Source organism: Anomaloglossus baeobatrachus, chromosome 6, assembly GCF_048569485.1.
Source record: "Anomaloglossus baeobatrachus isolate aAnoBae1 chromosome 6, aAnoBae1.hap1, whole genome shotgun sequence".
In the NCBI taxonomy this organism is placed as follows: Eukaryota; Metazoa; Chordata; class Amphibia; order Anura; family Aromobatidae; genus Anomaloglossus; species Anomaloglossus baeobatrachus.
In genome coordinates this window covers 504364233-504390743 of record NC_134358.1, presented here as the reverse complement: position 1 = coordinate 504390743, position 26511 = coordinate 504364233, and the positions used below count along the sequence as shown (strand labels likewise).

The window sequence follows — 26511 nt, the reverse complement described above, 5'->3', positions numbered from 1 at the left end:
GTGCTCTCCCGCCGCAACAAACCCACAGGGGTTCCGTCTGCGTGTGGGCGCCCTCCCTCCCCCCCCCCCCCACTCTCCTTACCACCGGCGCCAGGGGCTGGGATGGAGGTGGCTGCTGCTGCTGCGCTTCCCTGCGGTGGCGTCCTCGTGGCTGCAGGCCCACGGGGGATGTACCTGTTTCTTTGGCCTCACCTGGGAGTGGCAAGTCTGAGGACGCACCACAGCAGCTCACGGGGGCTATGCCTGTGAATAACAGTGTCTCCCACGCTCCAATGCTACAGGAGCAGTGACGCTGTCTTACCTGCCCAGAGGTAAGTGGTGGTGTTTCCACAGTGTGCTTCGGGGCCTCACAAGTATCTGCCCGGCCACTCCGGGCGATTGGGCAGGAGCGACAATGGGGGACGCCATCTTGAGGATGGCCGCTGCCGCATGGTGTGTGTGTGTGTGCGCGCAGGCGCGGGATCTTCTCTGGGTTCTCGCATGACGCTCAGCTGACGTCACCTCCCGGAAGAGACACCGGCTGTGTGCTGAGACTCGGCTGAAGTGAGACGAACTGAAGGCTTCACCCCCTCCGGTGGAATACGGCAGTCCCCGTGCTGCTGGAAACAGATTCCAGGGTTGCATGTGGCCTGCGGGCCTGGTGTTGGAGACCCTTGGGGTGGGTCGGCCTCCGCGTTTAGCGACATGGCTCCTATAACGTTATGGGTTTGAGTCCGTACTTGCAGACTGCTATGTACAAGGTAACAGCTCTGTGTTGACAGCTGGGGGACTGAGGGAGCTGGTTGCTGGCAGTTGCTGCACTCATATGGCTCTTGTCGGTCGCGCTAAAATGACTGATAACCCTTTAGATGTGAGCATTCATGTCATTCAAAACAAAACAAAAAAAAAAACAAACCTAGGGGCTCACTGAGGCAACCTCCAGTTCTGCTCCTACCACACAGCGCAGGCTGGCACGCAGTTGGGGCAGTGTGATTGCAAGCCTCAACGCGGACGGGTATACTAGCTCATGTGATACTCTGGGAGGATCGGCACCTGGTCCAATTAGTGGAGTCTAAAATCCAGCAGGACCGACGCCCAGAGCCTGCAGAGGAGATTGATCAGATGCCATCATTCCTCCTTCTACCCCAGGTCCGCCTCTGCATCAGAGTGGTAAGTGACCTTCATGAAAGTTCACTTTGTTCAGAGCCACTCTTGCCTGTTTTTGGGGCGGACTCAATGGATACACTTCAATAACTGGACCACGCTCCCTTTAATCGGGAGATGTCTGTTACCTGGTCTCAGAAGTGGTGCCGGAAGGGTATTACGCATAACCTCTCAGGTGAGGTCTTGGATTAGGGCTGTCAAGCCCGATGTTGGCTTGACAGTTTTTCGGCGTCATGGCCTTCGGAAATTCAGGCCCGCCTTCCCTGCTTATGGGGGACTTTGACAGGTCCGAGGGTGAGTGGAATTCTTCAGCTTCCACATCAATGTCCGACAGTATCTCGGGTTGTTCAGACTTTTCGATGGAGAACAATGTGACACTAGTGACTGTGGTCGGGCCCGCTTTGGGCATCCCTGAAGTGGCACCCAAGAGAGGTCTCGATTTCGTATGTTTGTGGCCTAGAAGAGGGAACCCGTGATGCCTCCCGGTTGTTGATAATGTATAGTCCCTCATTGCTATATAAGGGACACAGGCGGATAGGCAAAGTTCAACCCGGACTACCCTTTGAGGAAGCAGCTTGTTCCTTCTGTCGCAGGGCCTCTTACGCTGACTATCGCTCTCAGGATTTCAAATAGTCATCGGCCACTCTAGGCTGCTTGTGCCTGCCCTTGTTAGCTCACAGTGGCTCTACAATTTGAGACTGGACAAGTAACGGCTGAAGGGATTGGGGGGCAATTCCCGATTCTGTGAAAAAGAGGGAGGTAAGGATTTACAGCGTTCTAGGATGGAAATAACGCCACTTCCTCAAATACCTGGGAATTTTCAGCTGGGGCTTGCAACAGCTAATGTAGCTGCTTACACAACGGAGTCCCTGGCAGTATGAGTTGACCACATCAAGGATCGGCTATGCCAGAGAGCCCCTAGACGGATCATGTCCCCACTCCTCTTCTCACAAGGAGCGGCAGCGTTGCTTTTAGACTCGTCTGCGGCCTCACCCAGACTGGCAACCAGTTCTCTCGTCGTAAACCTGTTTCGGAATAGTGTCCGGGAGGTCCAGTGTGAAACATTTATTCCAGGCGGTCACATACCAGTAGTGAATCTGACGGATGCCTACTATCATGTCCAGTTCGACGTAGTTCAGAGTTCCTCAGAGTAGCCTGTTTATGGAAGGAAACGTTCGACGTTTCCGGTATGCAACCCTTCCAAGGGATGACGATGGGCTGGGAGTCTTCGCAAGATTTTCAGAAGTTACAGTGCAGAGAAGTGCTTATCATCCCTTACCTCGGCAACTTCTTGTTTGATAGCAGGCCTGCCTGTCATCGTGCCGCCTTTCTGCGGGAAGGTGTTCTTCCTGCTCACACGGGAAAGGCTCCTACACTAGGAGAATCATGATTGTGTCCGAGGACACTCCTAATTTTTTTTTAAGGCTCACTTCGATTCAGAAGTTCAGGTATTTTGTCTTCCGGAATCTAGGCTGGAGAATCTTCCGGTCCTACTAGATCCAGCACCAGAGGCACCAAGGTTGTCCCTCAAAGGTGCTATGTCCCTACAGGGTTCCCTTACATCCGCCATTGCGACAGTTCGGTGGGACCGGGCGCACACTGTAGTAACCTTCAGTGGGACATATTGGAGACTCAAGCAATTGTTGGGGATCATTGACCAAGTGCTTGCACTCCAGCACATTCGAATCCCTACATTGCTGGTTGAACCAGTGAAGTAATGAAACATGCTTCATATGACCTGAGATCCTAAGGTGCTTGCTTTTGCCGCACGTCTTCAAAGAGGAGCCCGCCTTCGGGGTCACCTGATCTGCGGTGTGTGTGTGTGGTCTGGAAGCGAATCCCATGGTTTGTTTTCTTTTCTTTTCTTAAAAATTTTAAAAATTGCCAGGATATGGCTGGTTGTAGACTGAGCGGTGGGCTGGTCCCTACCCTCCCTGTCTGGTCGTCAGTTCCTATATGGAGAAGAGTTATCGGTTTGGACTGTTTTCGGCAGCAGCCGGTTGAGACGGGGGATGGGTCCTCCGTCGGTCCATCGTCACTTTGATATACGTTGCCTGTGTTCCGATAATAGACCCCTTTGTGACCTGAAATAAGGTTCACTGGTTCTGTTCTCTAAATCCTCGGGATCAGCCTCATGTGGTGGACGCCCTGCTGTTCGAATGTAGATGTGACCTTGTAGTACCTCTCCACTCATAGCCTGTTTCCAGCCGTGTTGAAATAAATCCTGGAGAACAGGGCAGTGATGATCCTGATAGCGCCATTTTTTGCCAGATTTATCATGATTCTATTCCCTGGTAACTTGTCGTTCTCCAGGCCGGGGGTCCTACTGGTCCTCCTCACTCAGGTTCCAGTTCTTCACCCCCTGTCAGGCATATTGCATCTTACCGTGTGGTCTTTTTTGAAAGGTCACCTTACGAATCAGGGTTTTCTCTTGTTCTTGTACCTACTCTTCTTCGGAGTAGTAAGCCGGTTAAAAATGAAAAAAAGTTAAAAAAAAAAAAGGGGGGGCCTGGACAATATTCTTGTCTTCCAAGGGTGAGCCCTGATGGACCGACGACTGTTGCGGGAATCTTAGAGTTTTTCCGGAAGGGGTTGACACTGGGTCTGTCATTACGTTCACTAAGAGTTCTAATATGGGCCCTTGCAACCTGGTACCATTGTGTCCTGTCTGGAGTCCGCTGGACTCCCGGTTCGTTTGGGTATGGTCTAGCCCTCTGCGCAATGTATCTTGCCCCCTTGGGGCCTTATTCTCGTCCTATCTACCCTGACAAAGCCCCATTGATCCCTTGGAGTCTATGTCATTATCTACTTTGTCTCTGAAACAGACTTCCTGACACCTTCACATCAGCTTATAGGGTTAGTGACTTCCAGGCTCTTAGTTCCACCATTCCTCAGCTTTCAAGGATAAGGTGTCCTGAAACCTGCCCCTCCTTGCCTCCTGATAGTACGTCATGTTTTCTTAATTCAAAAGGGAATTGTTCTTCCATCCTTTGGGATAGTCGGCAAGATCAGGAAGGGGAGGAGGGGCATTGCTTGGACATTAGCGGTTCCTTATGGAATATCTGTCTGCAGCAGAGGCAGGTCCGGTTTGTTTTCTTTCAGGGTGATGGCTAGACGCTCAAGGCTTCTAAATCCACTTGGTGGGTGGATCTGCAAAGCCACTTCTTCGCCTGCTCGGCTTGTGGTAGGTATGTGCCTGTAGGTCTGAAAGTTCACTGCACAAGGGCGATGACATCTCCTGGGCTGCAAGATCGTATGTCACCATTGAGCAGCTTGTCAGGGGCCACGTGATCTTCCCCTTTCACTCGCTATAAGCACTATAAGTTGGCCTTATCCTTACTGGCTTCACCTGGGGAGCTCTGTTCTGTGATTCTTCCCCCCCCCCCCCCCCTTGGCTTATTCCTCTATCTATGTAATTCTCTTGTGGTGCTGTCATGGGTGCTGGAAAAATACGTAATTACTTACCGGTAATGTGTTTTTTCTGAACCCATGACAGCACCCTTACATTCCCTCCCTGCATGTGGATGATTGGCTGTTTTTTAGCTGCACGTGGTTCATGTTGGTGCTGGTTATGTTATAATGTTGTTTCCTCCGGAGGTCCTTTCATGCTCTGTAAACCAACTGATGCGGGGAGGGGTACCGCCCCTTTTTATCCTGGAGGTTTCCTGTCCTTGAAGGGCGGATCCCCTCTTTCGTGGTGCTGTCATGGGTTCAGAAAAAACACATTACCGGTAAGTAATTACGTATTTTTTTTTTTTTTTTTTTTTTTATACCCGCGGATTTTCTGCTGCAGAATTAATGAGCATGTCACTTTTTTCCGCAAGTACCTGTGGTTTTTGCCATAGATAATGGTAAAAATCCGCAGGAACCAACTTGCAATAAATATGCGCCAAACCGCGGTAGAACCGCATGCGAATTTCATTGCGGTTCTGGTGCAGTTTTTTACCACGGGTGCCGGATTCTTTCAGGGGGTTCGTTTTTTTTCTCTTAAGAAAAAGGCACTTTCTAGTGTGCACATGGCCTAAGGTGTGGTTCCTCAGTACTAGAACAGGAAAAAAGACTTCTGTCCAGCGCAATGACCAGGAATCAGATAATAAAATTTCCAGGATTTATTTGATGCTTAGCGAATTCATAAAATCAGACACAATACATGTAAAAGTCAAGCTGACACTCCAGCGGGGAAACAAAATGTTATGACAACAGCGATGCATTTCAACTACATGAGTGTAGTCTTTGTCAAGCGATGTCCTCCTCACTGTGAGAGCCTTTTAACGTTAGAAAGGAAATCCTTTGCAGTCCACAGGTGCCTTGATTCACTTGTCCACTTCAGTTTAACCCTTGCGGCATTAAGTGATGGAACAAATCACATGGATATAAATGTGCATTCAGACAAGAGAAAACCGCATATACCAACAATAGGAAACAGTTCTAATCAGGTAAATAATATATATCGAATAAATATGTAAAAAATACACGATGAAGAAATTTGAGTATAAAGAATGGAAGATCTATTGGTCATGCGTAGCAAAAAAATAAAAAAACAGATATTTCAATCCGTATTATCAACCTCAGATCTCCATTCCAACAAACATTTCATATCATGAGATATTAATATCTATATCACATCTGAAAAACTGGAAACCAAAATTAGTAAAAATATATAAGCCAGGATTGAAGGAAATCCAGTTAAAGGGAACCTGTCATCAGAAATTTCGCCCAAAAGCTAAAAGATTCCCCCTCTGCAGCTCCTGGGCTGCGTTCTAGGAAGGTCCCTGTTATTATTGTGCCCCATGTGAGACCAAAATAAAGCCTTTATAAAGTTCTACCTTTTTGTATGCAGCTTCTGTAAATCTGACACGGGGGCGGGCTCTCTGCCGTCCGTTATTCTGCCCCCTGGTCCTGTCTGCCGCCCCCATCGCTCCTTTCCATATCTGATGCACCGCCCACTGATCCAGCCATCCCCACGCATGCCCAGTGCCAGTCTCACAGGACTGAGCAGTGTGACCGCTGGTGACGTGTGCGCAGGCAAGTGATTATGGACGGGACTGTGACTGTCATCAGCAAGTACCTGGCCATAATCTCGTGAGCGCGCAAACCTCTCCAGCATTCACACTGAGCTCAGTGTAGATGCTAGACTGTATGGGCTGCTTCCAGGGATGACGTCCCTTTGTCATGTGATAGTATTTCGAACACGCCCCTATCACATGACAAAGGGACGTCATCCCTGGAAGCAGCCCATACAGTCTAGCATCTACACTGAGCACAGTGTGAATGCTGGAGAGGTTTGCGCGCTCACGAGATTATGGGCGGGTACTTGCTGATAACAGTCACAGTCCCGTCCATAATCACTTGCCTGCGCACACGTCACCAGCGGTCACACTGCTCAGTCCTGTGAGACTGGCACTGGGCATGCGCGGGGATGGCTGGAGCAGTGGGCGGTGCATCAGATATGGAAAGGAGCGATGGGGGCGGCATACAGGACCAGGGGGCAGAATAACGGATGCCAGAGAGCCCGCCCCCGTGTCAGATTTACAGAAGCTGCATACAAAAAGGTAGAACTTTATAAAGTCTTTATTTTGGTCTCACATGGGGCACAATAATAACAGGGACCTTTCTAGAATGCAGCCCAGGAGCTGCAGAGGGGGAAGCTTTTAGCTTTTGGGCGAAATTTCTGATGACAGGTTCCCTTTAAATATGGTATTGCTGCAGAAACTGCTTTACCTTACATCCATACAAATCCAAGTTATAATGATGCGAGAGACAAAGAGAATGCAGTATAAATACATAACATTATATTGCCGCGAAGAACCACCACCAATACAAGGTTCAAGGGAACTTCCATCATATATTGAAGAGAGAAAAAAACAAAAACAAAACACTCCCACCAATATTAACCCCTTAACGACCGCGGGCCGTAAAATTACGTCCTTGCGGTCATAACGTTACTGCCCGCGGTCTGCCGGCAGCATCATGCTGCGATCGGCACACATCTCAGCTGATTTTCACAGCTGAGATGTGTGCCTGCTAGGCACGAGCAGAATCGTTATCTGCTCGTGCCGTTTAACCCCTATATGGCGCTGTCAATATGTGACAGCGCCATTATAAGCGCGATAGCGGTAAAGTTTTACTTACCGCCCGATACCGGTAGTCACGTGACGCGATCACGTGACTTACGATAGTTGTCATGGTAGCACAGGGTCATGTGATGACTCCTGTACTACACCTGACTTGCTTTCACTTTCGCTGTGCCAGCGGCACAGTGAAAAAGAAAGAGAGCGTATCTGCTGTTTACAGCCTTATAGCTGTGATCAGCAGATACTGCAGAGCGATCGGATTGCTGATCGCTATAGCCCCCTAGGGGGACTAGTAAAATAAAAAAAAAAAGTTAAAAAAAGTTTTAAAAAATTAAAAAAAAACAAAAAAACCTAAAAGTTCAAATCACCCCCCCCATTCGCCCCATTGAAAATTAAAGGGTTAAAAAAATTTGAAAAATATACACACATTTGGTATCGCCGCGTTCAGAAACGCCCGATCTATCAAAATATAAAATCAATTAATCTGATCAGTATACGGCGTAGCGGCAAAAAAATTCCAAACGCCAAAATGACTTTTTTGTCGCCACAACTTTTGCGCAAAATGCAATAAGAGGCGATCAAAACGTAGCATCTGCGCAAAAATGATACCGTTAAAAACGTCAGCTCGAGACGCAAAAAAATAAGCCGTCACTGAGCCATAGATCCCGAAAAATGAGAACGCTACGGGTCACGGAATATGGCGTAAAACGTGCGCCACTTTTTTCGGACAAACTTCCGATTTTTTTTTTTTTTAACCTCTTATATAAAAGTAAACCTATACATGTTTGGTGTCTACGAACTCGCACTGACCTGAGGCATCACACCCACACATCAGTTTTACCATATAGTGAACACAGTGAATAAAATATCTCAAAAACAATAGTGCTATCGCATTTTTTTTTTTTTTGCAATTTTTCTGCATTTGGAATTTTTTGCTGTTTTCCAGTACACTATATGGTAAAACTGATGGTTTCATTTAAAAGTACAGCTCGTTCCCCAAAAAATGAGCCCTCACATGACCATATTGACTGAAAAATAAAAAAGTTGCATCTCTCAGAAAAAGAATGGCGAAAAAAAAAACCGGAAAGCGAAAAATCGGCCGGTCGTAAAGGGGTAAAATCTCCAGGAAAGTCCTATCATTGTATTATTCATAGGAGCTTCAATCACCAACCTGAGGGAACCCCCATCATTTTATAATGGGAACCTCTAGCACTACATTACTTATTAAATAATTATTGTGGTTTCCATAATAAAGGAACCTCTATGAACTGCCATAAGAAAGAAACTAGACAGAATTCAGACCACGTAAATAAGACTTGACCGAGATAAGATCTATAAAAACTGAACCATTAGGTTATGTGCCCACGAGAGCTCTCACCTGCGGATATATCCGTAGGTACGGCCGCAGGTTTCCCACAGCTGTTCGCTGGTAGTACAGCAAAATAGCTGCGGTAACCTGCGGACATTCCTGCGAAGTCGTGGCCCTATCTCCATAGTGGAGGGCCGGGATTTCCGCAGGTAATTCCGCAGAAAGAATTGTCATGCAATTACGTGCGGCTGCGTGACATCCGCAGCATGTTTCGCAGCTACACGTATCCGCAGCATGGACACAGCACTCCCCATGTCCCATAGGATAACATGGGGAGTGTCTTTGCATGCTGAAACCTGCGAATTTATCTGGAAAATCCTGAAAATCCGCGGATTTTCTGCAGATAAATCCGCAGGTTTAATCTCCCGTGGGCACATAGCATTACATTATCCACAGAGAATTCCATCCTTTTTATCTGTGAGAATTTTACTCATTAACCCCTTCAGCCCCGGGGCACTTTCCGTTTTTGCGTTTTTGTTTTTTGCTCCCCTTCTTCTGAGAGCCGTAACTTTTTTTTTTTTTTATTTTTTTTTTATTTTTCCGTCAATCTTGCCATATGAGGGCTTGTTTTTTGCGGGACAAGTTGTACTTTTAAATGAAACCATAAGTTTTACCATATGGTATACTGGAAAACAGCAAAAAAAATTCCAAGTGTGGAAAAACTGCAAAAAAAGTGTGATGGCACAATAGTTTTTGAGATGTTTTATTCACGGTGTTCACTATATGGTAAAACTGATGTGTGGGTATGATGCCTGAGGTCAGTGCGAGTTTGTAGACACCAAACATGTATAGGTTTATTTGTATCTAAGGGGTTAAAAAAAATTTCACAAGCCTGTCCAATAAAAGTGGCGCACGTTTTGCGCCATTTTCCGAAACACGTAGCGTTCTCATTTTTCTGAATCTATGGCTCAGTGTCGGCTTATTTTTTGCGTCTCGAGCTGTCGTTTCTAATGGTACCATTTTTGCGCAGATGCTACGTTTTGATCGCCTGTTATTGCGTTTTGCGTAAAACTTGCGGCGACCAAAAAACGTAATTTTGGCGTTTGGAATTTTTTTGCCACTACGCTGTTTACCAATTAGATTAATTGATTTTATATTTTGATCGGGCATTTCTGAATGCGGCAATAACAAATGTGTATATTTATTTATTTTTTAACGCTTTAATTTTCAATGGGGGGGAAAGGCGGGTGATTTGAACTTTAAAGTTTTTTTTTTTTAATTTTTTAAAACCTTTTTTTTTTTTTTTTTTTAATTTTACTAGTCCCCCTAGGGGGCTATAGCGATCAGCAATCCGATCGCTCTTATCTATCTCCTGATCATAGCTATACAGCTGTAAACAGCAGATTCAGTTACTTCCTGTTTCTCCCCCCTGCTCTTGGCCGAGGGAAAACGAAAGTGAAACTTCATAGCTGCAGGAGTCCTCACATGACCCTGTGCTACGATGGCAACCACCGAAAGTCACGTGATCACGCACGTGACTTCCGGTGGGGGCGGCGGTAAGTAAAAATCATGGCCGCGCGCATATAGATCTCGCTGCCAGACTTTGGCAGCGAGATTTAAGGGGTTAAATGTTGCGAGTGGAAGCGATTCCACTCGCAACATGCAGGCACACATGTCAGCTGTTGAAAACAGCTGATATGTGTGCCGACCGCCGCCGCCTGCCCGTGGCAGGGGGCAGGGCTTAACGGGACACGATCCATGACGGATATATCCGTGCATGGTCGTGAAGGGGTTAAGAAAAACTATAAATTTTAGTGTATTTTTAGTTCTATGTTAATTTTTAATATAATCTAGATGTCCCCACTATCTGATATTAACCAGGAATTCATTCCATTATATTGTAAGATGAGATCTCTACGAATATTAAGTCCATTGGGTTGTCTTGTGCCCAAACGGAATATCCAATAGGATTCCCTATTTAATAATTTCCACCTAAAATCGCCTCCTCTAACTGGTCTGGTTACTTTTTTCAATACCACAAAATGCAAATGCTGAATTATCTCCCCCCACGGATCTCAGAAAAGTGTTTAGCAACCATGGAAATGCCGATCTGCTTCTTGGCTGACACATCGGATAGGTGACGTCTGATTCGTTTCTTTAAAGGGCCCAATGTGCATCCTACATACTGCCCTTGACAAATATTGCATGTTACCAAGTAAATAATACAGATGTATTACAGTTCATGAAACTCTCCATATCAAAAATGTTTCCATTAGCGATGGATTTAAAGGATTTGCACTTGGAGGCATATGAACAGCAAACACAAATATTGTGACCACAGCCAAAAAATCCCTTTGTATGTAACCATGTGGAAATGTTTTTAAACTGGGGTTGTAAGAAACTTGGAGATATCATGTTTCCTATTATTCGGGCTCTCTTGGATATGCATCTAATATCGTTCTCAGACATAATTTTCTTGGTATGTATTTTTTAATCATTTCATAATATCTTGATAATCCTCACTGTATTGGGTGACAAAACTGGTGTAATTAGAATTGATTTTTGTTTTTTCTTTATCTTGTAGAAGCAATTTTCTATCTATTTTGCTAACTTGTCTCAGTGAATTTTAAATCAGACCCTTTGGATGCCCTCTATCTACCGTATTTTTCGGACCATAAGACGCACTCCCCCCCCCCCCCCCCCCCCAAATGTTGGGGGAAAGTGGGGGGTGCGTCTAATGGTCTGAATGTAGGGCGTGGCTGCGGGGAATGAGGGAGCTGCGGTGGAGCGGGTCATCGGGGGCACGAGCAGGCAGCAGCAGCGCCTGCCGTGACCACGTGGGCCCGCTCATTACATATGCACGCCCATCCTCCCGCCCATCTCTCAGCACTGAAGCCAGGGCTGATAGCTGGGCAGGATGATGGGCGGGGACGCGCGCATAATTAACAGCTGGCCGTGATCACCCCTGGCAACTACAGCCTGGAGTGATCATGCTCGGCTGTATTCACTGCCCCCCGCGCATCATCATCAGAGCAGGGTGCAGTGAATCAATGTACTCACCGTTCCCCTGCAGCAACGCGATGTCCAGTCTGCCGGCCGCGCTGTGTGGACTGGAGACTAGCTGTGCTCACAGTGATGACGTCATCGCTGTGCGCACGTGTGTCTTCACAGCCGCGCTGTTAGACTGGAGGACATCGCAGTGCTGCAGGGATCGTGGCTGGCTCCAAACAGCGCTGCCGACACACAGGAGGAGGAGCGACGCTGCGTGGAGCGAGGAAAGGTGAGTGTAAATGTTTGTTTATTTTTTGTGTGCCGCAGGATGGGGGTATATGAGCAGGATGATGATATATAGCAGGATGATGGGGGTATATGAGCAGGATGGGGCCATATTCCAGGATGATGGGAGTATATGAACAGGATGATGGCATATAGCAGGATGATGGGGGTATATCAGCAGAATGATGGCGTATATAGCAGGATGGGAGCACATATCAGGATGCAGTATATAGCAAGATGGGGCTATACCAGGATGAGAGACATAAATATATACACAAGGCAGGAGGATCATTACCAGGATGGGGTACCTTAGTAGAGAATTTGGGGATATTACCCCCATAATAGTGTCAGCAGCAGATCCTTGCCCCATAACCGTGTGTCATGGCCACATTTTTTGCTTAAAATTTTATTTTCCTATTTTCCTTCTCTAAAACCAGGGTGCGTCTTATGGTCCGGTTCGTCTTAGGCTGCGTTCACACACTGCATTTTTTACCTGCGTTTTTGCTGCAGAAATTTCTTGAGAAATTCTTGTAACCTTTCTGCAGACAGTCCCCAGCCAAACCTATGGCAAAAAAAATTAGCTGTGCACACACTGCGGTTTTTTCTTAAGAAAATTCTTTCTGTAGATTTTCTTAAGAAAAAGAATGAGCATGTCACTTCTTTCTGCATCTAACTGCGTTAGTTACCATAGATAATGACACAATAACGCAGGGAGCAACGAGCGGTAAAAACGCACCAAATCGCGGGAAAAACGCAGTTGCGTTTTTGATGCGTTTTTTAACGCAGGTGCGCTATTCCTTCACTCTCAAGAAATTTTCTCAAGAAATTTCTTAAGAAAAATCCTTTTTCTAGTGTGCACATATCCTTATAGTCCGAAAAATACGGTAATAGTTTGTTAGATTTAACTTGGAATTCTCTATCCAATAAAAGAGAATTCGAGCAATTATGCTTTCGGCGACTAAATTCACCTTTAGTGATGTTAGAGGTAACATGACGAGGATAACTGGACTCAAATTTAAGAATCACATTTTCATTTACATCTTTTTGGTATGGTATGACAGATACTTTTGAAGACCTCCCGTCTGCTCTGAGGGTGACGTACAGGAAATTGATTTCCTCAATATCATGTTCATGAGTGAATCTGAAGTCAAACTCGTTGGTCAAATAATTCAAAAATTCACTTACTTCCCTGTCGTCACCCCTCCACACAAAGAGGAGGTCGTCAATATATCTGTCATACCAACAGATATGCCGTTGCCAGGGGTTACAATCCCCTATGAGAGAGATTTCCTCCTGAAAGGCCTTCGCTGAATTAGCTACAGAGGGAGAGTGCTTACCTCCCATGCTGACTCCTTTCTTCTGGATATAATAGATCCCATTAAAGAGAAAGTAATTTCTGGTTAGAAGATATTTGGTCACATCCAATATAAATGCCTGTATATTTTGCGTATAGTTGCTATATTTGGGGAAAAAAAAAAAATGTTTCAATGAAGAAATGGCTAGTTACTAGCTAATTGATGGATATAATGCCACAACATCAGCAGCAATTCACGAGACATCCGGATCCCAATCAAATTATCAAACACACAGAGCACACTTGTTGTGTCTCTAATATAGCCAGGCAAGGAATTCACTAATGGTTGTAGCATGTAATCCAACCAGGCTCCGAGTTTCTCGGATAGGGACCCTATCGCGGAAACCATAGAAACTATACTTTTTCAGGTGTGATATAGATATTAATATCTCATGATATGAAATGTTTGTTGGAATGGAGATCTGAGGTTATAATACGGATTGAAATCTGTTTTTTTTTTTTTTTTTTTTTTAATTTTTTTGCTGTGCATGACCAATAGTTCTTCCATTCTTTATACTCAAATTTCTTCATCGTGTATTTTTTACATATTTATTCGATAAATATTTACCTGATTAGAACTGGTTCCTATTGTTGGTATATGCGGTTTTCTCTTGTCTGAATGCACATTTATATCCATGTGATTTGTTCCATCACTTAATGCCGCAAGGGTTAAACTGAAGTGGACAAGTGAATCAAGGCACCTGTGGACTGCAAAGGATTTCCTTTCTAACGTTAAGGCTATGTGCGCATGTTGCGTTTTTACCTGCGTTTTCGCAGCGTTTTGAACTGCAGCATTTTAATGTCAAAATGCATGCGTTTTGATTTTCAAGCAAAGTCTATGGGAAATAGGGCTTTCTTGTGCACACAATGCTTTTCTAAACGCTGCGTTTAATTTGCATAATTTTGGGCAAAAACTCAGCGTTAAAAGAAGCAGCATGTCAATAGTTTTTGCAATTTTGATAGCGTTTTGCTAACATTAGAGTCAATGAAAAGATGCAAAATGTATTCAAAATCAAAATCCTAGCGTTTTACATGCATTTTGGATGCAGAAAACATGCGTTTTTGACAATTTAATTGCATACGTTTTTGACATTATATTAAAGGCATGATATGTCCCTTTACACATACACACAGTCCGACAATTAAAATTATGAAAATAATTTAACGTTATTTTATACATAAATATTAACAAACATTAATCATTTTAATAAAATCAGCTATTTTGTTTATGATTTTAATCTTGATATTTATAATTTGTTTTCCATTTTTTCATAGTGCTTGAATGTTAACTTTATTTAACAGTGTATTTGTCATCAAAACGCATCTGACTTTAAGCAATGAAAAAGCATGTAAAACGTGGCCAAAACGCGGTAAAAACGCAAGCGTATGTATAGCGTTTTTGTAGTCAAAAGCGACTTTCGCAAATACCATTTCTGCCAGAGGATGCGTTTAGAACTGCAACTACCTCGACGCAAAGTGCGCACATAGCCTAAAAGGCTCTCACAGTGAGGAGGACATCGCTTGACAAAGGCTACATTCATGTAGTTGAAATGCGTCGCTGTTGTCATAACATTTTGTTTCCCCGCTGGAGTGTCAGCTGACTTTTACATGTATTGTGTCTGATTTTATGAATTTGCTAAGCATCAAATAAATCCTTTTTATTGACATGTCAATTGTTTTTGCCATTTGGGTTTTGCACTGCAAAGCTGAGTTTTTGACCAAAGTTCTGCAACAAAAAGGCTGCAGTTTGAACTGCATAGTGCGGACAAGAAACCCAAATTCCCATAGACTTTGCTTGAAAAGCAGAACACAACCATTTTGCCATTAAACGCTGCAGTTGAAAAAGCAGCAAAAAAGCAGCTAAAAAGCAGGTAAAAAGCAGGTAAAAAGCAACGTGCGGACATAGCCTTAGAGCGTGGATGTTGGATGCAGAGTGATGACAACTTGTCTCTTCAGAACTCCCCATAAGTGTTCGATTGGGCTCTGATCATGAAACACTTGGCCACTGAATCACTTTCACCCTGTTCTTCAGAAATGCAACAGATGTGTGTTTTGGATAATTGTCGTGTGTGAAAAGTGCACGTCTACCAAGGGCACTGAGTGATGAGTATTTTGTCTTTTTCAATGTAGGGTAGTACATCTGTGGAATCATGATACCATGAATGCAATGTAGCTCCCAGACTTCAGGAGCACTCATGCAGCCCCACATAAGGGCACGATCAGGATTCATTGTAGGCTTCATGCAGTTTCTGAAAATTCATTTTCTAGATGCCTGGTATCTACAGTGAAACATGGGGGACTGTGTATAAGAGCTGCTGATGTCAGGGAGCTACATGTCATTGATGGTATCATGGATTCACAGATGTTCTGCTCTATATCAAAAAAGATGTTACCTGTTATGATCTGGTCCCCATGGATGATCACAAAAATCTCATAAGCAGAAAAAACACGAGTAGTTGGAACCTGAACTGACCGCAATCCCCTATCTGTCAGACCACACTAGGAACGCTCCATGCTTACTTCTAAACACACCTAGACGCCACGTCACAGCCGGAGAAATTTACTACACCTCACAGATAGAAATGAGAAAACCTATCTTGCCTCAGAGTAGTCCCCAAAGGAATAGCAAGCCCCCAACATATAAAGGCAACGATAATGTAAGAAAACACAATACACAGATAAGAAATATAGATTAGCAAAGGTGAGGCCCGACTTCCTATATAGAACAGGACAGATAACTGATTGTGGTCAGTGAAAACCCTGCGGAAAAATACCAATCTCCTGATAAGAAAAATACTGAGACCACATGGACTCTTCACCACTATATCAGGTACTTTTGTAAATAATGGGTGAAACAAAATGCCAAAAAAACCACAAGAAATGCAAAAGTGCAAATAATCAAATAGACCAGAGAATCTCCCTTTTCTTGCAGTGGGAGCTGCAGAGGGGGATCCCCCATGCTCATCAAAACAGACAATTCCTCTCCTGCAAGAAAAGAGACTTTAACCCCATAGCGACGGCCTAACGTCTCAAGACGTCGGAAAAACAGGGTACTTATTCTGTTCCGACGTCTTGAGACGTCAGGCCGTAAAAAGCTTGTAGCGCCCCCCAGTGACGAAAAATCTCGGGGGTTTCAGCTACCGGAGGTAGCGGAGACCCCCAAGATTATGAATCGGGGTTTTTTTTTTTTGGACCCCAATAATGTGATCGCCGGTATACACCGTATACCGACGTACACCTAAAAAAAAAAAAATGGCAAATAATACTGATTTCTTTCTCATCGGACATGATCAAACATGTCCGATGAGAAAGAAATATAATCCTTTAGTGCCCCCAAAGCCCCCGGTACCGGAGAAATCAACCCCCACCGGACATCCAAAATGGCGCCGGCGCTCGCCGAAAACTGCCGCCGCCGCCGGCTCTGCATTCATTTCCCTCCGATCTGAAATAATCAAACATTTCAGATCGGAGGGAAATGTCCTCCCCCTGACCCCTCCTCCGGTGCATCGGAGATCTCTGGTCCCCGGAGCCCCCTCCGGTTCTCCAGAGCGCTCCCCCTTCCCCCCCTTCCCCCCTCCGGAGCATGCAGGATGTCGGCGTGCAGCGCGCGGCCGCATTCATCCTGCTCTTTCTGCCGCATGTGACACGTCACATGTGGCAGAAAGGTGTCCCCAGGTCCCGCCGTCACCCCCCCGTCACTCCTCCCCCCCAGCCCCCGCCCCCGGTCTTGCGTTACCTGGCGGCTGTTGCTGCTCCGTCCCCGCGATCACTCCCTCTGGAAAGCTGGCGGCGCATGCGCAGACAGCGGCTGTCAGCTGGATCCCTGCAAGCAGGGACGCTGACGTCGCTGCTGCACAGGCTGCTCCACTGTGGACCGGGGGAGAGTGAGTGCAGTAATCTGCAGCCACACTCCTCACATGGAGAGACTGCTGTTCCAGAAAATGGGGGGTACGTTCTGTGAGCGTACCCCTCATATTCTGGAATGAGGTTACTGCAGGTCACTCTGCCCTAGGTTGGACCGGGGCAGTGTGAGTGCAGTATTCTCAGATTACTGCACCCACACTGCTCATGGAGAGCTTGCTCTTCCAGAAAATGGGGGATACGTTCCCTGAACGTGCCCCCCATATTCTAGAAGGTCCAGAGTCGCCGAGGGACCTCCAAAATGGATTACAGCGACCGAAATTTATTTATTTTCAATAAATTGGTGAAAAAGGAATGTTTCGGGGAGTTTTTTTTTTCAAATTTTTTTTTTGTCTTTATTTTTTTCTATTACTGACTGGGTTAGTGATGTCGGGTATCTGTTTAGATGCCGTGACATCACTAACCCCAGGGCTTGATGCCAGGTGACATTACAGCTGGTATCAACCCCGTATATTACCCCGTTTGCCACCGCACAGGGCGTGGGATGAGCTGGAGCGAAGCGCCAGGATTGGCGCATCTAATGGATGCGCCACTTCTGGGGCGGCTGCGGCCTGTTATTTTTAGGCTGGGAAGAGTCCAATAACCATGGCTCTTCCCACCCTGAGAATACCAGACCCCAGCTGTCCGCTTCACCTTGGCTGGTGATCTAATTTGGGGGGGACCCCACGTTTTGTGTTTGTTTTTTTTAGAAAAAAAAAAAAAGCCTGGGGAGCCCTCCAAATTGATCACCAGCCAAGGTGAAGCTGTCAGCTGTGGTTTGCAGGCTACAGCTGTCTGCTTTACCCTAGCTGGCTATCAAAAATAGGGGTGACCCCACGTCGTTTATTTTAATTATTATTTTTTTGTGGGGCTAAATACAAGGCTAGGCACCCTTTAGTGCCACATGAAAGGCACTAAAGGGCGCCAGCTTAGAATATGCAGGGGGTGGGACGTTATATATGTTTGACATCTATCCATTCATCCATTGTAGCATTTTAAGCTGTGTGCCCACAATCAGGGTTTGCAGCGTTTTGGGCGCAGAGTGTTTTCCCTGCATCCATAGCGCTGCATTGTGCAGTAGAAGCACAGTGGAAGGATTTTTAGAAATCCCGTGCCCACTGTGATTCTTTTCTCCGCAGCATAAACCGACCTGTGGTGCAGCTTCCCGAGCCTCCGCATGTCAATTTGTGCTGCGGAGACAAGAGTGTTGTCTGCAGGTAGCATAGAGCTCCACAGCAGCCTGAACCCAAATCGTGGGCATGGGCAGCTGCGTTCTCCCATGGACAACATTCACATCTCTGCAGGAAGGCTGACACTGTGTACTAGACGCCGTGTCACCGGATCATTGCCACATAGCCTAAAAGCGAGAAATTTGTTGCTACAGCAACATTTTTGTGAAGTACCTGTGGATTCAAAATGCTTACTATACTCCTGAATAAAATCCAGTTTCCAAAATGGGGTCACTTGTGGGGGGTTTCTGCTGTATAGGTACCCAAGGGGCCCTGCTAATGTGACATGGTGCCCGCAATTTATTTCAACTTTTCCAGAATTCAAATGGTGCTCCTTCCATTCCAAGCCCTCCCATTTATCCAAACAGAGGTTTTTGGCCACATGTGGGGTATCCCTGTGCTCATAAGACATTGGATAACAACCTGTGGGGTCCACAGTTTGTTGTTGCCTCTTGAAAAAGTAAGAAATATGATGCTAAAGCAACATTTTTGTGAAAAAAATGAAAATTTTCAATATGGCAACCTAAGCTTATCAAATTCTGTGAAGTACTCTTGGATTCAAACTGCTCAATATACACCTAGATAAAAGCCTTGAGGTGTCTTGTTTCCAGAATGGGGTCACTTGTGGGAAACCTCCACTGTTTAGGCACCTTAAGGGCTTTCCAAATGCGACATAGCGTCCGCTAATGATTCCAGCCAATTGTGCAGTCAAATGGCGCTCCTTCCCTTCCGAGCCCTGCTGTGCACCCAAACAGTTGATTTTCATCACACATAAGGTATCAGCATACTCAGGAGAAATTGCACAATAAATTTTATGCAGAATTTTTTCCTTTTACACTTGTAAAAAAAAAAGCTACCTGGTTGAAGTAACAATTTTGTGGTAAAAATGTATTTTTTTTTTTTTTCACAGCTCAACATTATAAACTTCTGTGAAGCACCTGAGGGTTCAGGGTACTCACCAAACATCTAAATAAATTCCTTCAGGGGTCTATTTTCCAAAATGTGGCCACATGTTTAGGAGCTTCACTGTATAGACACCTCAGGGGCTCTCCTAATGCAACATAGCGTCCGCTATTGATTCCAGACAATTTTGCAGTCAAATGGCGCTCCTTCCCTTTCGAGCCCTGTCATGCGCCCAAACAGTTGATTTCCACCACATATAAGGTATCGCCAAACTCAGGAGAAATTGCACAATAAATTTCATGGTGATTTTTTTTCCTTTTACCCTTGTGAAAAAAAAGCTACCTGGTTGAAATAACAATTTTGTGGTAAAATTTTATTTTTTTATTTTCATGGCTCAACGTTATAAAATTCTGTGACGCACCTGGGGGTTCAGGGTACTCACCAAACATCTAGATAAATTCCTTGAGGGGCCTAGTTTCCAAAATGGGGTCACTTGTGCGGGGTTTCTGCTGTTTAGGTACCTTAGGGGACCTCCAAATGCGACATGGTGCCCGCAATCTTTTTCAGCCAAATTTCCTTTCCAAAATTCAAATATTGCTCCTTTCGTTCCAAGCCCTCCCATTTGTCCAAACAAAGGTTTCAGACCACATGTGAGGTATCGCCGCGCTCATAAAAAAGTGGTTAACAAACCTTGAGGTCAAATTTTTGGAATTACCTCTTGAAAAAGTGAGAAAATTGATGCTAAAGCAACATTTTTGAGAAAATTATTAAAATTTTCAATATGACAACGTAACGTTAACAAAATCTGTGAAGTACCTGTGGATCTAAAATGCTCATTATACCCCTAGATAGAAGCCTTGAGGGGTCTAGTTTCCAAAATGGCGTCACTTGTGAGGGGTTTCTTCTGTTTAGGTACCTTAGCGGACCTGTAAATGCAACATGGTGCCCGCAATCTATTTCAGCCAAATTTGCTTTCCAAAATTCAAATATTGCTCCTTCTGTTCCGAGCCCTCCCATTTGTCCAAACAGAGGTTTCTGACCACATGTGGGGTATCGGCGCGCTCATAAGAAAGTGGGGAACAAGTTTTGGGGTCCATTTTGTTGTGTTATTTCTTCTAAAAGTGAATAAATTTGGGTTAGAGCAACATTTTTAGGTAAAATTTAATTTTTGCTTTTTTTCATTCCACATTGCTTTTGTTCATGTGAAGCACCTGAAGGGTTAATAAACTTCTTGAATGTGGTTTTGAGTACTTTGGGGGGTGCAGTTTTTAGAATGGTGTCACTTTTGGGTATTTTCTGTCATCTAGGCCTATCGAAGTCACTTCAAATGTGATGTGGTCCCTAAAAAAATGGTTTTGTAAATTTTGATGTAAAAATGAGAAATCGCTGATAAACTTTGAACTCTTCTAACTTCCTAACAAAAAAAAATTTTGTTTCCAAAATTCTGCTGATGTAAAGTAGACATGTGGGAAATGTTATTTATTAACTACTTTGTGTCACAGAAATCTCTGGTTTAACGGTATAAAAATTCAAAAGTTGAAAATTGCTAAATTTTCAAAATTTTTGCCAAAATTCAATTTTTTTCATAAATAAACGCAAAAAATATTGTCCGAAATTTGGTACTAACATGAAGTCCAATATGTGACGAAAAAACAATCTCAAAATCACCAGGATCCGTTGAAGTGTTCCAGAGTTATAACCTCATGAAGTGACACTGGTCAGAAGTGCAAAATTTGGTCTGTTCATTAAGGTGAAAATTAGCTCCGTCACTAAGGGGTTAAGCAAAACAAAAAGAAAAACAAACACTCTTAGGTGTGGATTAGACAATAAAGCAAATAACTTGAAACTTATCTGAAATGGGACAGGCACAGGATAAATGGAAGAACAACTCCAAGCCAATTCAGAGACTGAGGAACAACATCTATAAGGCTATGTGCGCACGTTGCGTCGGTGTACCTGCAGTTTATTCTGCACGTTTTCCTTCCCTTGGTTTTTGACCAAATGGCTTTTGACAATTTTTTAGCGCTAAAAACGCATGCGTTTTTACCGCGTTTTTAGTGCGTTTTTAGCGCTTTTTACCTGCGTTTTCACCTGCGTTTCTGCAGATGCATTTTTGAGATCAAGACACTGAGAAATAAAGTTGAATTAGTCAAAAAGAATGAAAAAAGAGAAAAAAAGTATAAAATTAACTTTTAATAAAATTATATGGGAAATTATCAATTTTAATGTAATAATAGTGGTTATGCACATTTTAACAGAAAAATAGCTAAAGTTTATTATTTTTTAACATTTAAATTTTCGGTTATTGTGTGTGTAAAGGAACATTAGAACCCATTAATTTTTGGCCAGAAAAGCATGCGTTTTTGGAGCCAAAAACGCAGTTGAAAAGCGGGTAAAAAGCATGAAAAACGCAGGAATTGTGATTTTGGTTGCTTTTTGCCATTTCTCATTGACTCCAATGTTAAGGAAACGCTGCAGAAATGGCAAAAACAACTGACATGCTGCTTCTTTTTCAGCATGGTTTTTGACCACAAATATGCAAATTAAACGCTGCAGAAAAAAAAGCAAAGTGCAGACAGGATTTCTGCTTTTCCCATAGACTTTGCTGGAAATCAAAAACGCATGCGTTTTTGCGCAAAAACGCTGCTGCCAAAAACGCTGCAGAAACGCGGTAAAAAACGCAACGTGCGAACATAGCCTAAGGCTGCTTTCACACCTCCGGTTTCTGCAATGCGGCACACTCCGGCACTTTGCAGGAAAATCGCAACCGTTTTTTTTTTTTTTGCTGCCGGTTGCGATTTTCCTGCATAGACTTTAATTAGTGCCGCATTGTGCCGCATGGCCTTGCGTTCCATCCGTTTTTTGCCGCATGCGGCAGATTTAGCCGATGCGGCGGCCGGATGGAACGTTGCCTGGCACGTTTTTTCGTGCGGCAAAAAAAAAACCGCATCGAGCCGCATTCGGCAGATGCGGCGCATTTTTCAATGCATGCCTATGGCGGCCGGATGCGGCGCGATGCGGCAATAACCGCATCCGGCCGCCGCATGCGGTTTTTGCCACTGCGCATGCTCAGTAGCATGCCGCAAGCGGCAAAAACCGGACTGGCCGCAAAGGAAAAACTTATGCAAAGGATGCGGTGTTTTCACCGCATCCGTTGCATAGCTTGCACAGCCGGATTGAGCCGCAGAGCTCAAGCCGGACGTGTGAAAGCAGCCTAACCGGCCCCAGCCAGCAGACACTGCTCTTCTATATAACCCAGGCTGATCTGCAATTGGGCTTCCCAAACTCCCAATTAACTCCCACAACTCTTGAGGCACAGTCAGCTTCACCCCCAGTCCTGACCACCAGAGGGAGCTCCAAACCATCACCCCCTCGTATTATAGTGACGACAGTTACCATTTCTTCGTGCTCTTGGTAGATGTGCATTTTTTTTTCACATGACCATTATCGAAAACAAACATCTGTTGCCTTTTTGATGGACAGGGTGAAAGTGATTCCGTGGACAAGTATCACCTGATCTGAGCTTAACCGATCAACCATGGGTAATTCTGAAGAGACTAGTCATCATCATTCTCCATCCAGCTTCCAGGCTCTAAAGGAGGTCGTTCTTGAAGAATAGAAAAAGATAGACTTCGCAATGTCGCCAAAGTGTTCATTCAATGTCTACAAGAATTGGTGCTGTCCTTAAATCATGGTAGTCATGATTGTAGGGTGTACTCATTTTTGCATCAACTAATTTGAGGAAAACTGAAGATTTTGTAATGCATTATATTAACCTTCCTTTCATGTTCTGAGTAAAAAAAAAAGAGAATTCTATGAAACTCAGTTCTGTCAAAATTCTGTATTTTGTTCTTGTATTCAGTGATATTGCGTAATATATTACTTTTCAAAGGCGGTGTACTCATAAGCTAGAGAGGCCACCAAGAATTAATTGGTTGTACACTTTCCAACTAAAATTTTTAACAAAGTAAAACTCCCTTTAAAAAAAATATAGCCCATCTTAAGAGATTTAACACTTTATCTTCCAGATGAACAAGAGGATGAAGATGTCACTGTCAATCGAGTTTCGTAAGTGCTTTTTCTTCAGTTAGTGGCAATTTTTAATTATTGTTTTACCTTTTTTTTTATTTTTATTGAAAAATTGAGAGATGCTCTTAACGTTTTGAGGGAAGAAATCCAAAGTAATTTATTGATGTTTAGATTTGTCCAAACTGATTGTATAATATATGATAAAATTTGACAGTATCGTTAGGCATGATAATATTCATTTATGAATACTCAAGGAACATTGGAATAAACCTTCCTTTTTTTTTTCTTGTTTACACTGGAAGGTTGAGTTTTGCTTTTCTGCATTTTTATCATATTTTTTGCTTATTGCCCTTTGAGGGACCTATTACCTTTTTGATTTGATTTGATTTTTGCAGCTACATGTTTCTATTGGCTTTAACCACCACATTGTACCCGGTATTAACTATTTTTATTGTTTCCTTTCCAGGCTGTTCCTGAGTACATTCACTCTGGCGGTTTCTGCTGGCGCTGTCTTATTACTTCCTTTCTCCATCATCAGCAATGAGATCCTATTATCATTCCCTAAAAGCTACTACATCCAGTGGCTGAATGGCTCTCTGATCCATGGTCAGTATTTGACAGAAAATTGTATATCTACCTTACATGCTTGTAATAAATGCTTTACTTGCTGCACTCATAAAATACCTGCGTTGGCTGATTATGCTTAAATTTGTCATATGGAGGCCCTGTGCATTAAGCCTGTGTGGTCCTTAGTGACGGGTGCAGCATCTTCAGATATAGTGTCCCCTCATGGTATTGTATCTAATGGAGGACACCTCTGTACTTGGAGATCATTGGAGCATGTCACTAGTTTTTCTGTTTGTATTTTTTTTTTCACATACGAGAAAAACTGGGCCATCGGAGCTGGGCCCGAGGGCCATCGGAGCTGGGCCCGAGGGCCATCGGAGCTGGGCCCGAGGGCCATCGGAGCTGGGCCCGAGGGCCATCGGAGCTGGGCCCGAGGGCCATCGGAGCTGGGCCCGAGGGCCATCGGAGCTGGGCCCGAGGGCCATCGGAGCTGGGCCCGAGGGCCATCGGAGCTGGGCCCGAGGGCCATCCAGTTTTTCTTCATGAAAGCAATAAATTCTCTCCTTCTCCTATTCGTCCATGAAAAACCACGGATGGCCATCATACGTGAAAAACCGACGTGTGAATGAGTTCTAATATTGAGTTTTCCAGAAAAACAAGGACTATGCATTTGTATGAAACTAGAGGCCTCACGGACCTTCTTGGCAGCTCATTTCTATAATTTATAGTATAGATGTCAGTCTTTATTGATAAGCTGCAGCAGGGACATCATGACTGCTGCAGCCGATCACTGGGCTCGGCAGCTCTGCCAATGTAGACGGTACATATGCTTAAGTTACATAAATTAGGGCAAAACATGGCACCATGTCAAATAGATATGTTAGACTACACCCTAAATTGAAATTTACATAACAAGAGAACTAAGGGGATACGTAGTCATGGTCCTAAAGATGACCAAATGTATCATAAATAAGTCAACAGTAGAGTTGAGCGGACTTCTAATAATCCGGGTCCGGCAGATCCCTCGCGGGTTGGAAAAGAAGTCCGGATCCGATCCCATGCATGTGAATAGAGCGAGAGAGAGAGAAAACTTCTTGCAAAAATATAAAAATGTTATATTACAACAAGAAGTGACATACAAATTCATCAAATAACAATTATCAGGTTTTTAAAGGGTGTCCCTATTGACTAATCACAAAGGGACAGCAAACCACATATGGCAAGAATGTAAACAATTGATTTGATGATCATCGTCAAACATGTACTCAATGGTTTATAAATAGACCTAATGCAAATACAATTAAGTTTATAGAAATGTGAGATAGTAGAGGGAAACCACACTCATCCCATATATAGAATACAAGTCATAGTTTACATATGTCTATTTTGTCATCTTTACCACATATTCGAGTACAAACACAGGCTAAATCAGGGTCTCCATAGAGACGCTCACATATGATATATCACTCCAAATCATTACAAAGCCTAGGAGATGATCCTATGCAGTAATGTTCACTCACCCATAGTGGTTTTAAATACCCAAGAAAAACGTGCCCCAACGCGCACGTTTTGATGTTTTCTTCGGGGGGCCATGGTCACTTATGCTGTAGTCATGATATCAACAAAGACTAGCAGCAGCAAAAAGGAAGCTGCTAGTGATCGACCTTGGTATAGTTAGTATTGGTGAGTTGATTTTCTACAGCAGCGAACCTATAATGGGGGGGGGGTGGTCAAGGTGTTATCCAATACAACCCCTTTTAAAAAAAAAAAGGTTTCCCCACAGAAGCTAAGATTTGTCGATTTGTGCCAACAGGGGACTAGGGGGACTGTTAGGATTTCCACCACCAACTGGTGAACTAGATTCTTTAAAGAGAAGTAGAACACCTACAGATTAAAATATACAGAACACTAGAAGTAAAAAATGCACTTTTTTTTTTTTTTTTTTTTTTTTTTTTTTATAAATTTGTAAAATACAAATAGATAATGTGGAATACAGTAAATATTGGGAACAGTCACTCTTCCATAGCTCCCCCCCCTTTCCCGCGTGCCATATAGCCGTATGGGGTTTGTTATTTTGCTGTACAAGTTGTATTTTTGAATTACACCATTTATAGTGTGGTAGACAAAAAAAATCTAAGTGCATTGAAATTGCAAAAAAAAATGCAATTCCAATATTTTAATGTACTTTCTTATTTCTCCACCTGTTTGGTATCTGTAATATACAGCCGATGAAATGAATAGTGAACAAGTCACCAATTTTCCAAGTAAATCTACTTCTAAAGGTGATAATGGCATGAATTTCTTACCAGATGTTGGTAACAACCCATCTATTCCACACAGGCAAATAAATCATAGCATAGGTGTTCATAAATTTAGTGATAATGAGAAATGACGTCGGGAAAAAGTATTGAACACGCTTACTGAAATATATTTCATATATCGTACAAAAGCCTTTGTTGCTGATGACGGCTTCCATAAACCACCTGCTCATGTGTAATTTTGGCCCATTCGTCCACACAAACACTCTTCAACTCCTGAAGGTTTTGTAGACTCCATCTATAAACTCAGAGCTTTAGTTCCTTCCATAAATGTTCTATCGGATTCAGGTCAGGTGATTGGCTGGACCATTCTAGCAGCTTTATTTTCTTTCTCTGAAACAAATTGAGAGTTTCGTTGGCTGTGCGTTTGGGAATATTGTCTTTCGAAATGTCCACCCTCGTTTCATCT

General features: G+C 43.9%; 1 protein-coding gene across 1 annotated transcript in view; it reads left to right on the top strand.

The window, feature by feature from the left end:
* Nucleotides 1–26511, top strand: part of LMBR1 (limb development membrane protein 1) — a 228430-nt gene that overhangs the window by 33531 nt on the left and 168388 nt on the right. The window contains exons 3-4 of the mRNA XM_075315444.1: nt 23217–23256; nt 23684–23823. Coding sequence (XP_075171559.1) covers nt 23217–23256; nt 23684–23823 — 180 coding nt within the window. The remainder of the gene's footprint in view (nt 1–23216; nt 23257–23683; nt 23824–26511) is intronic.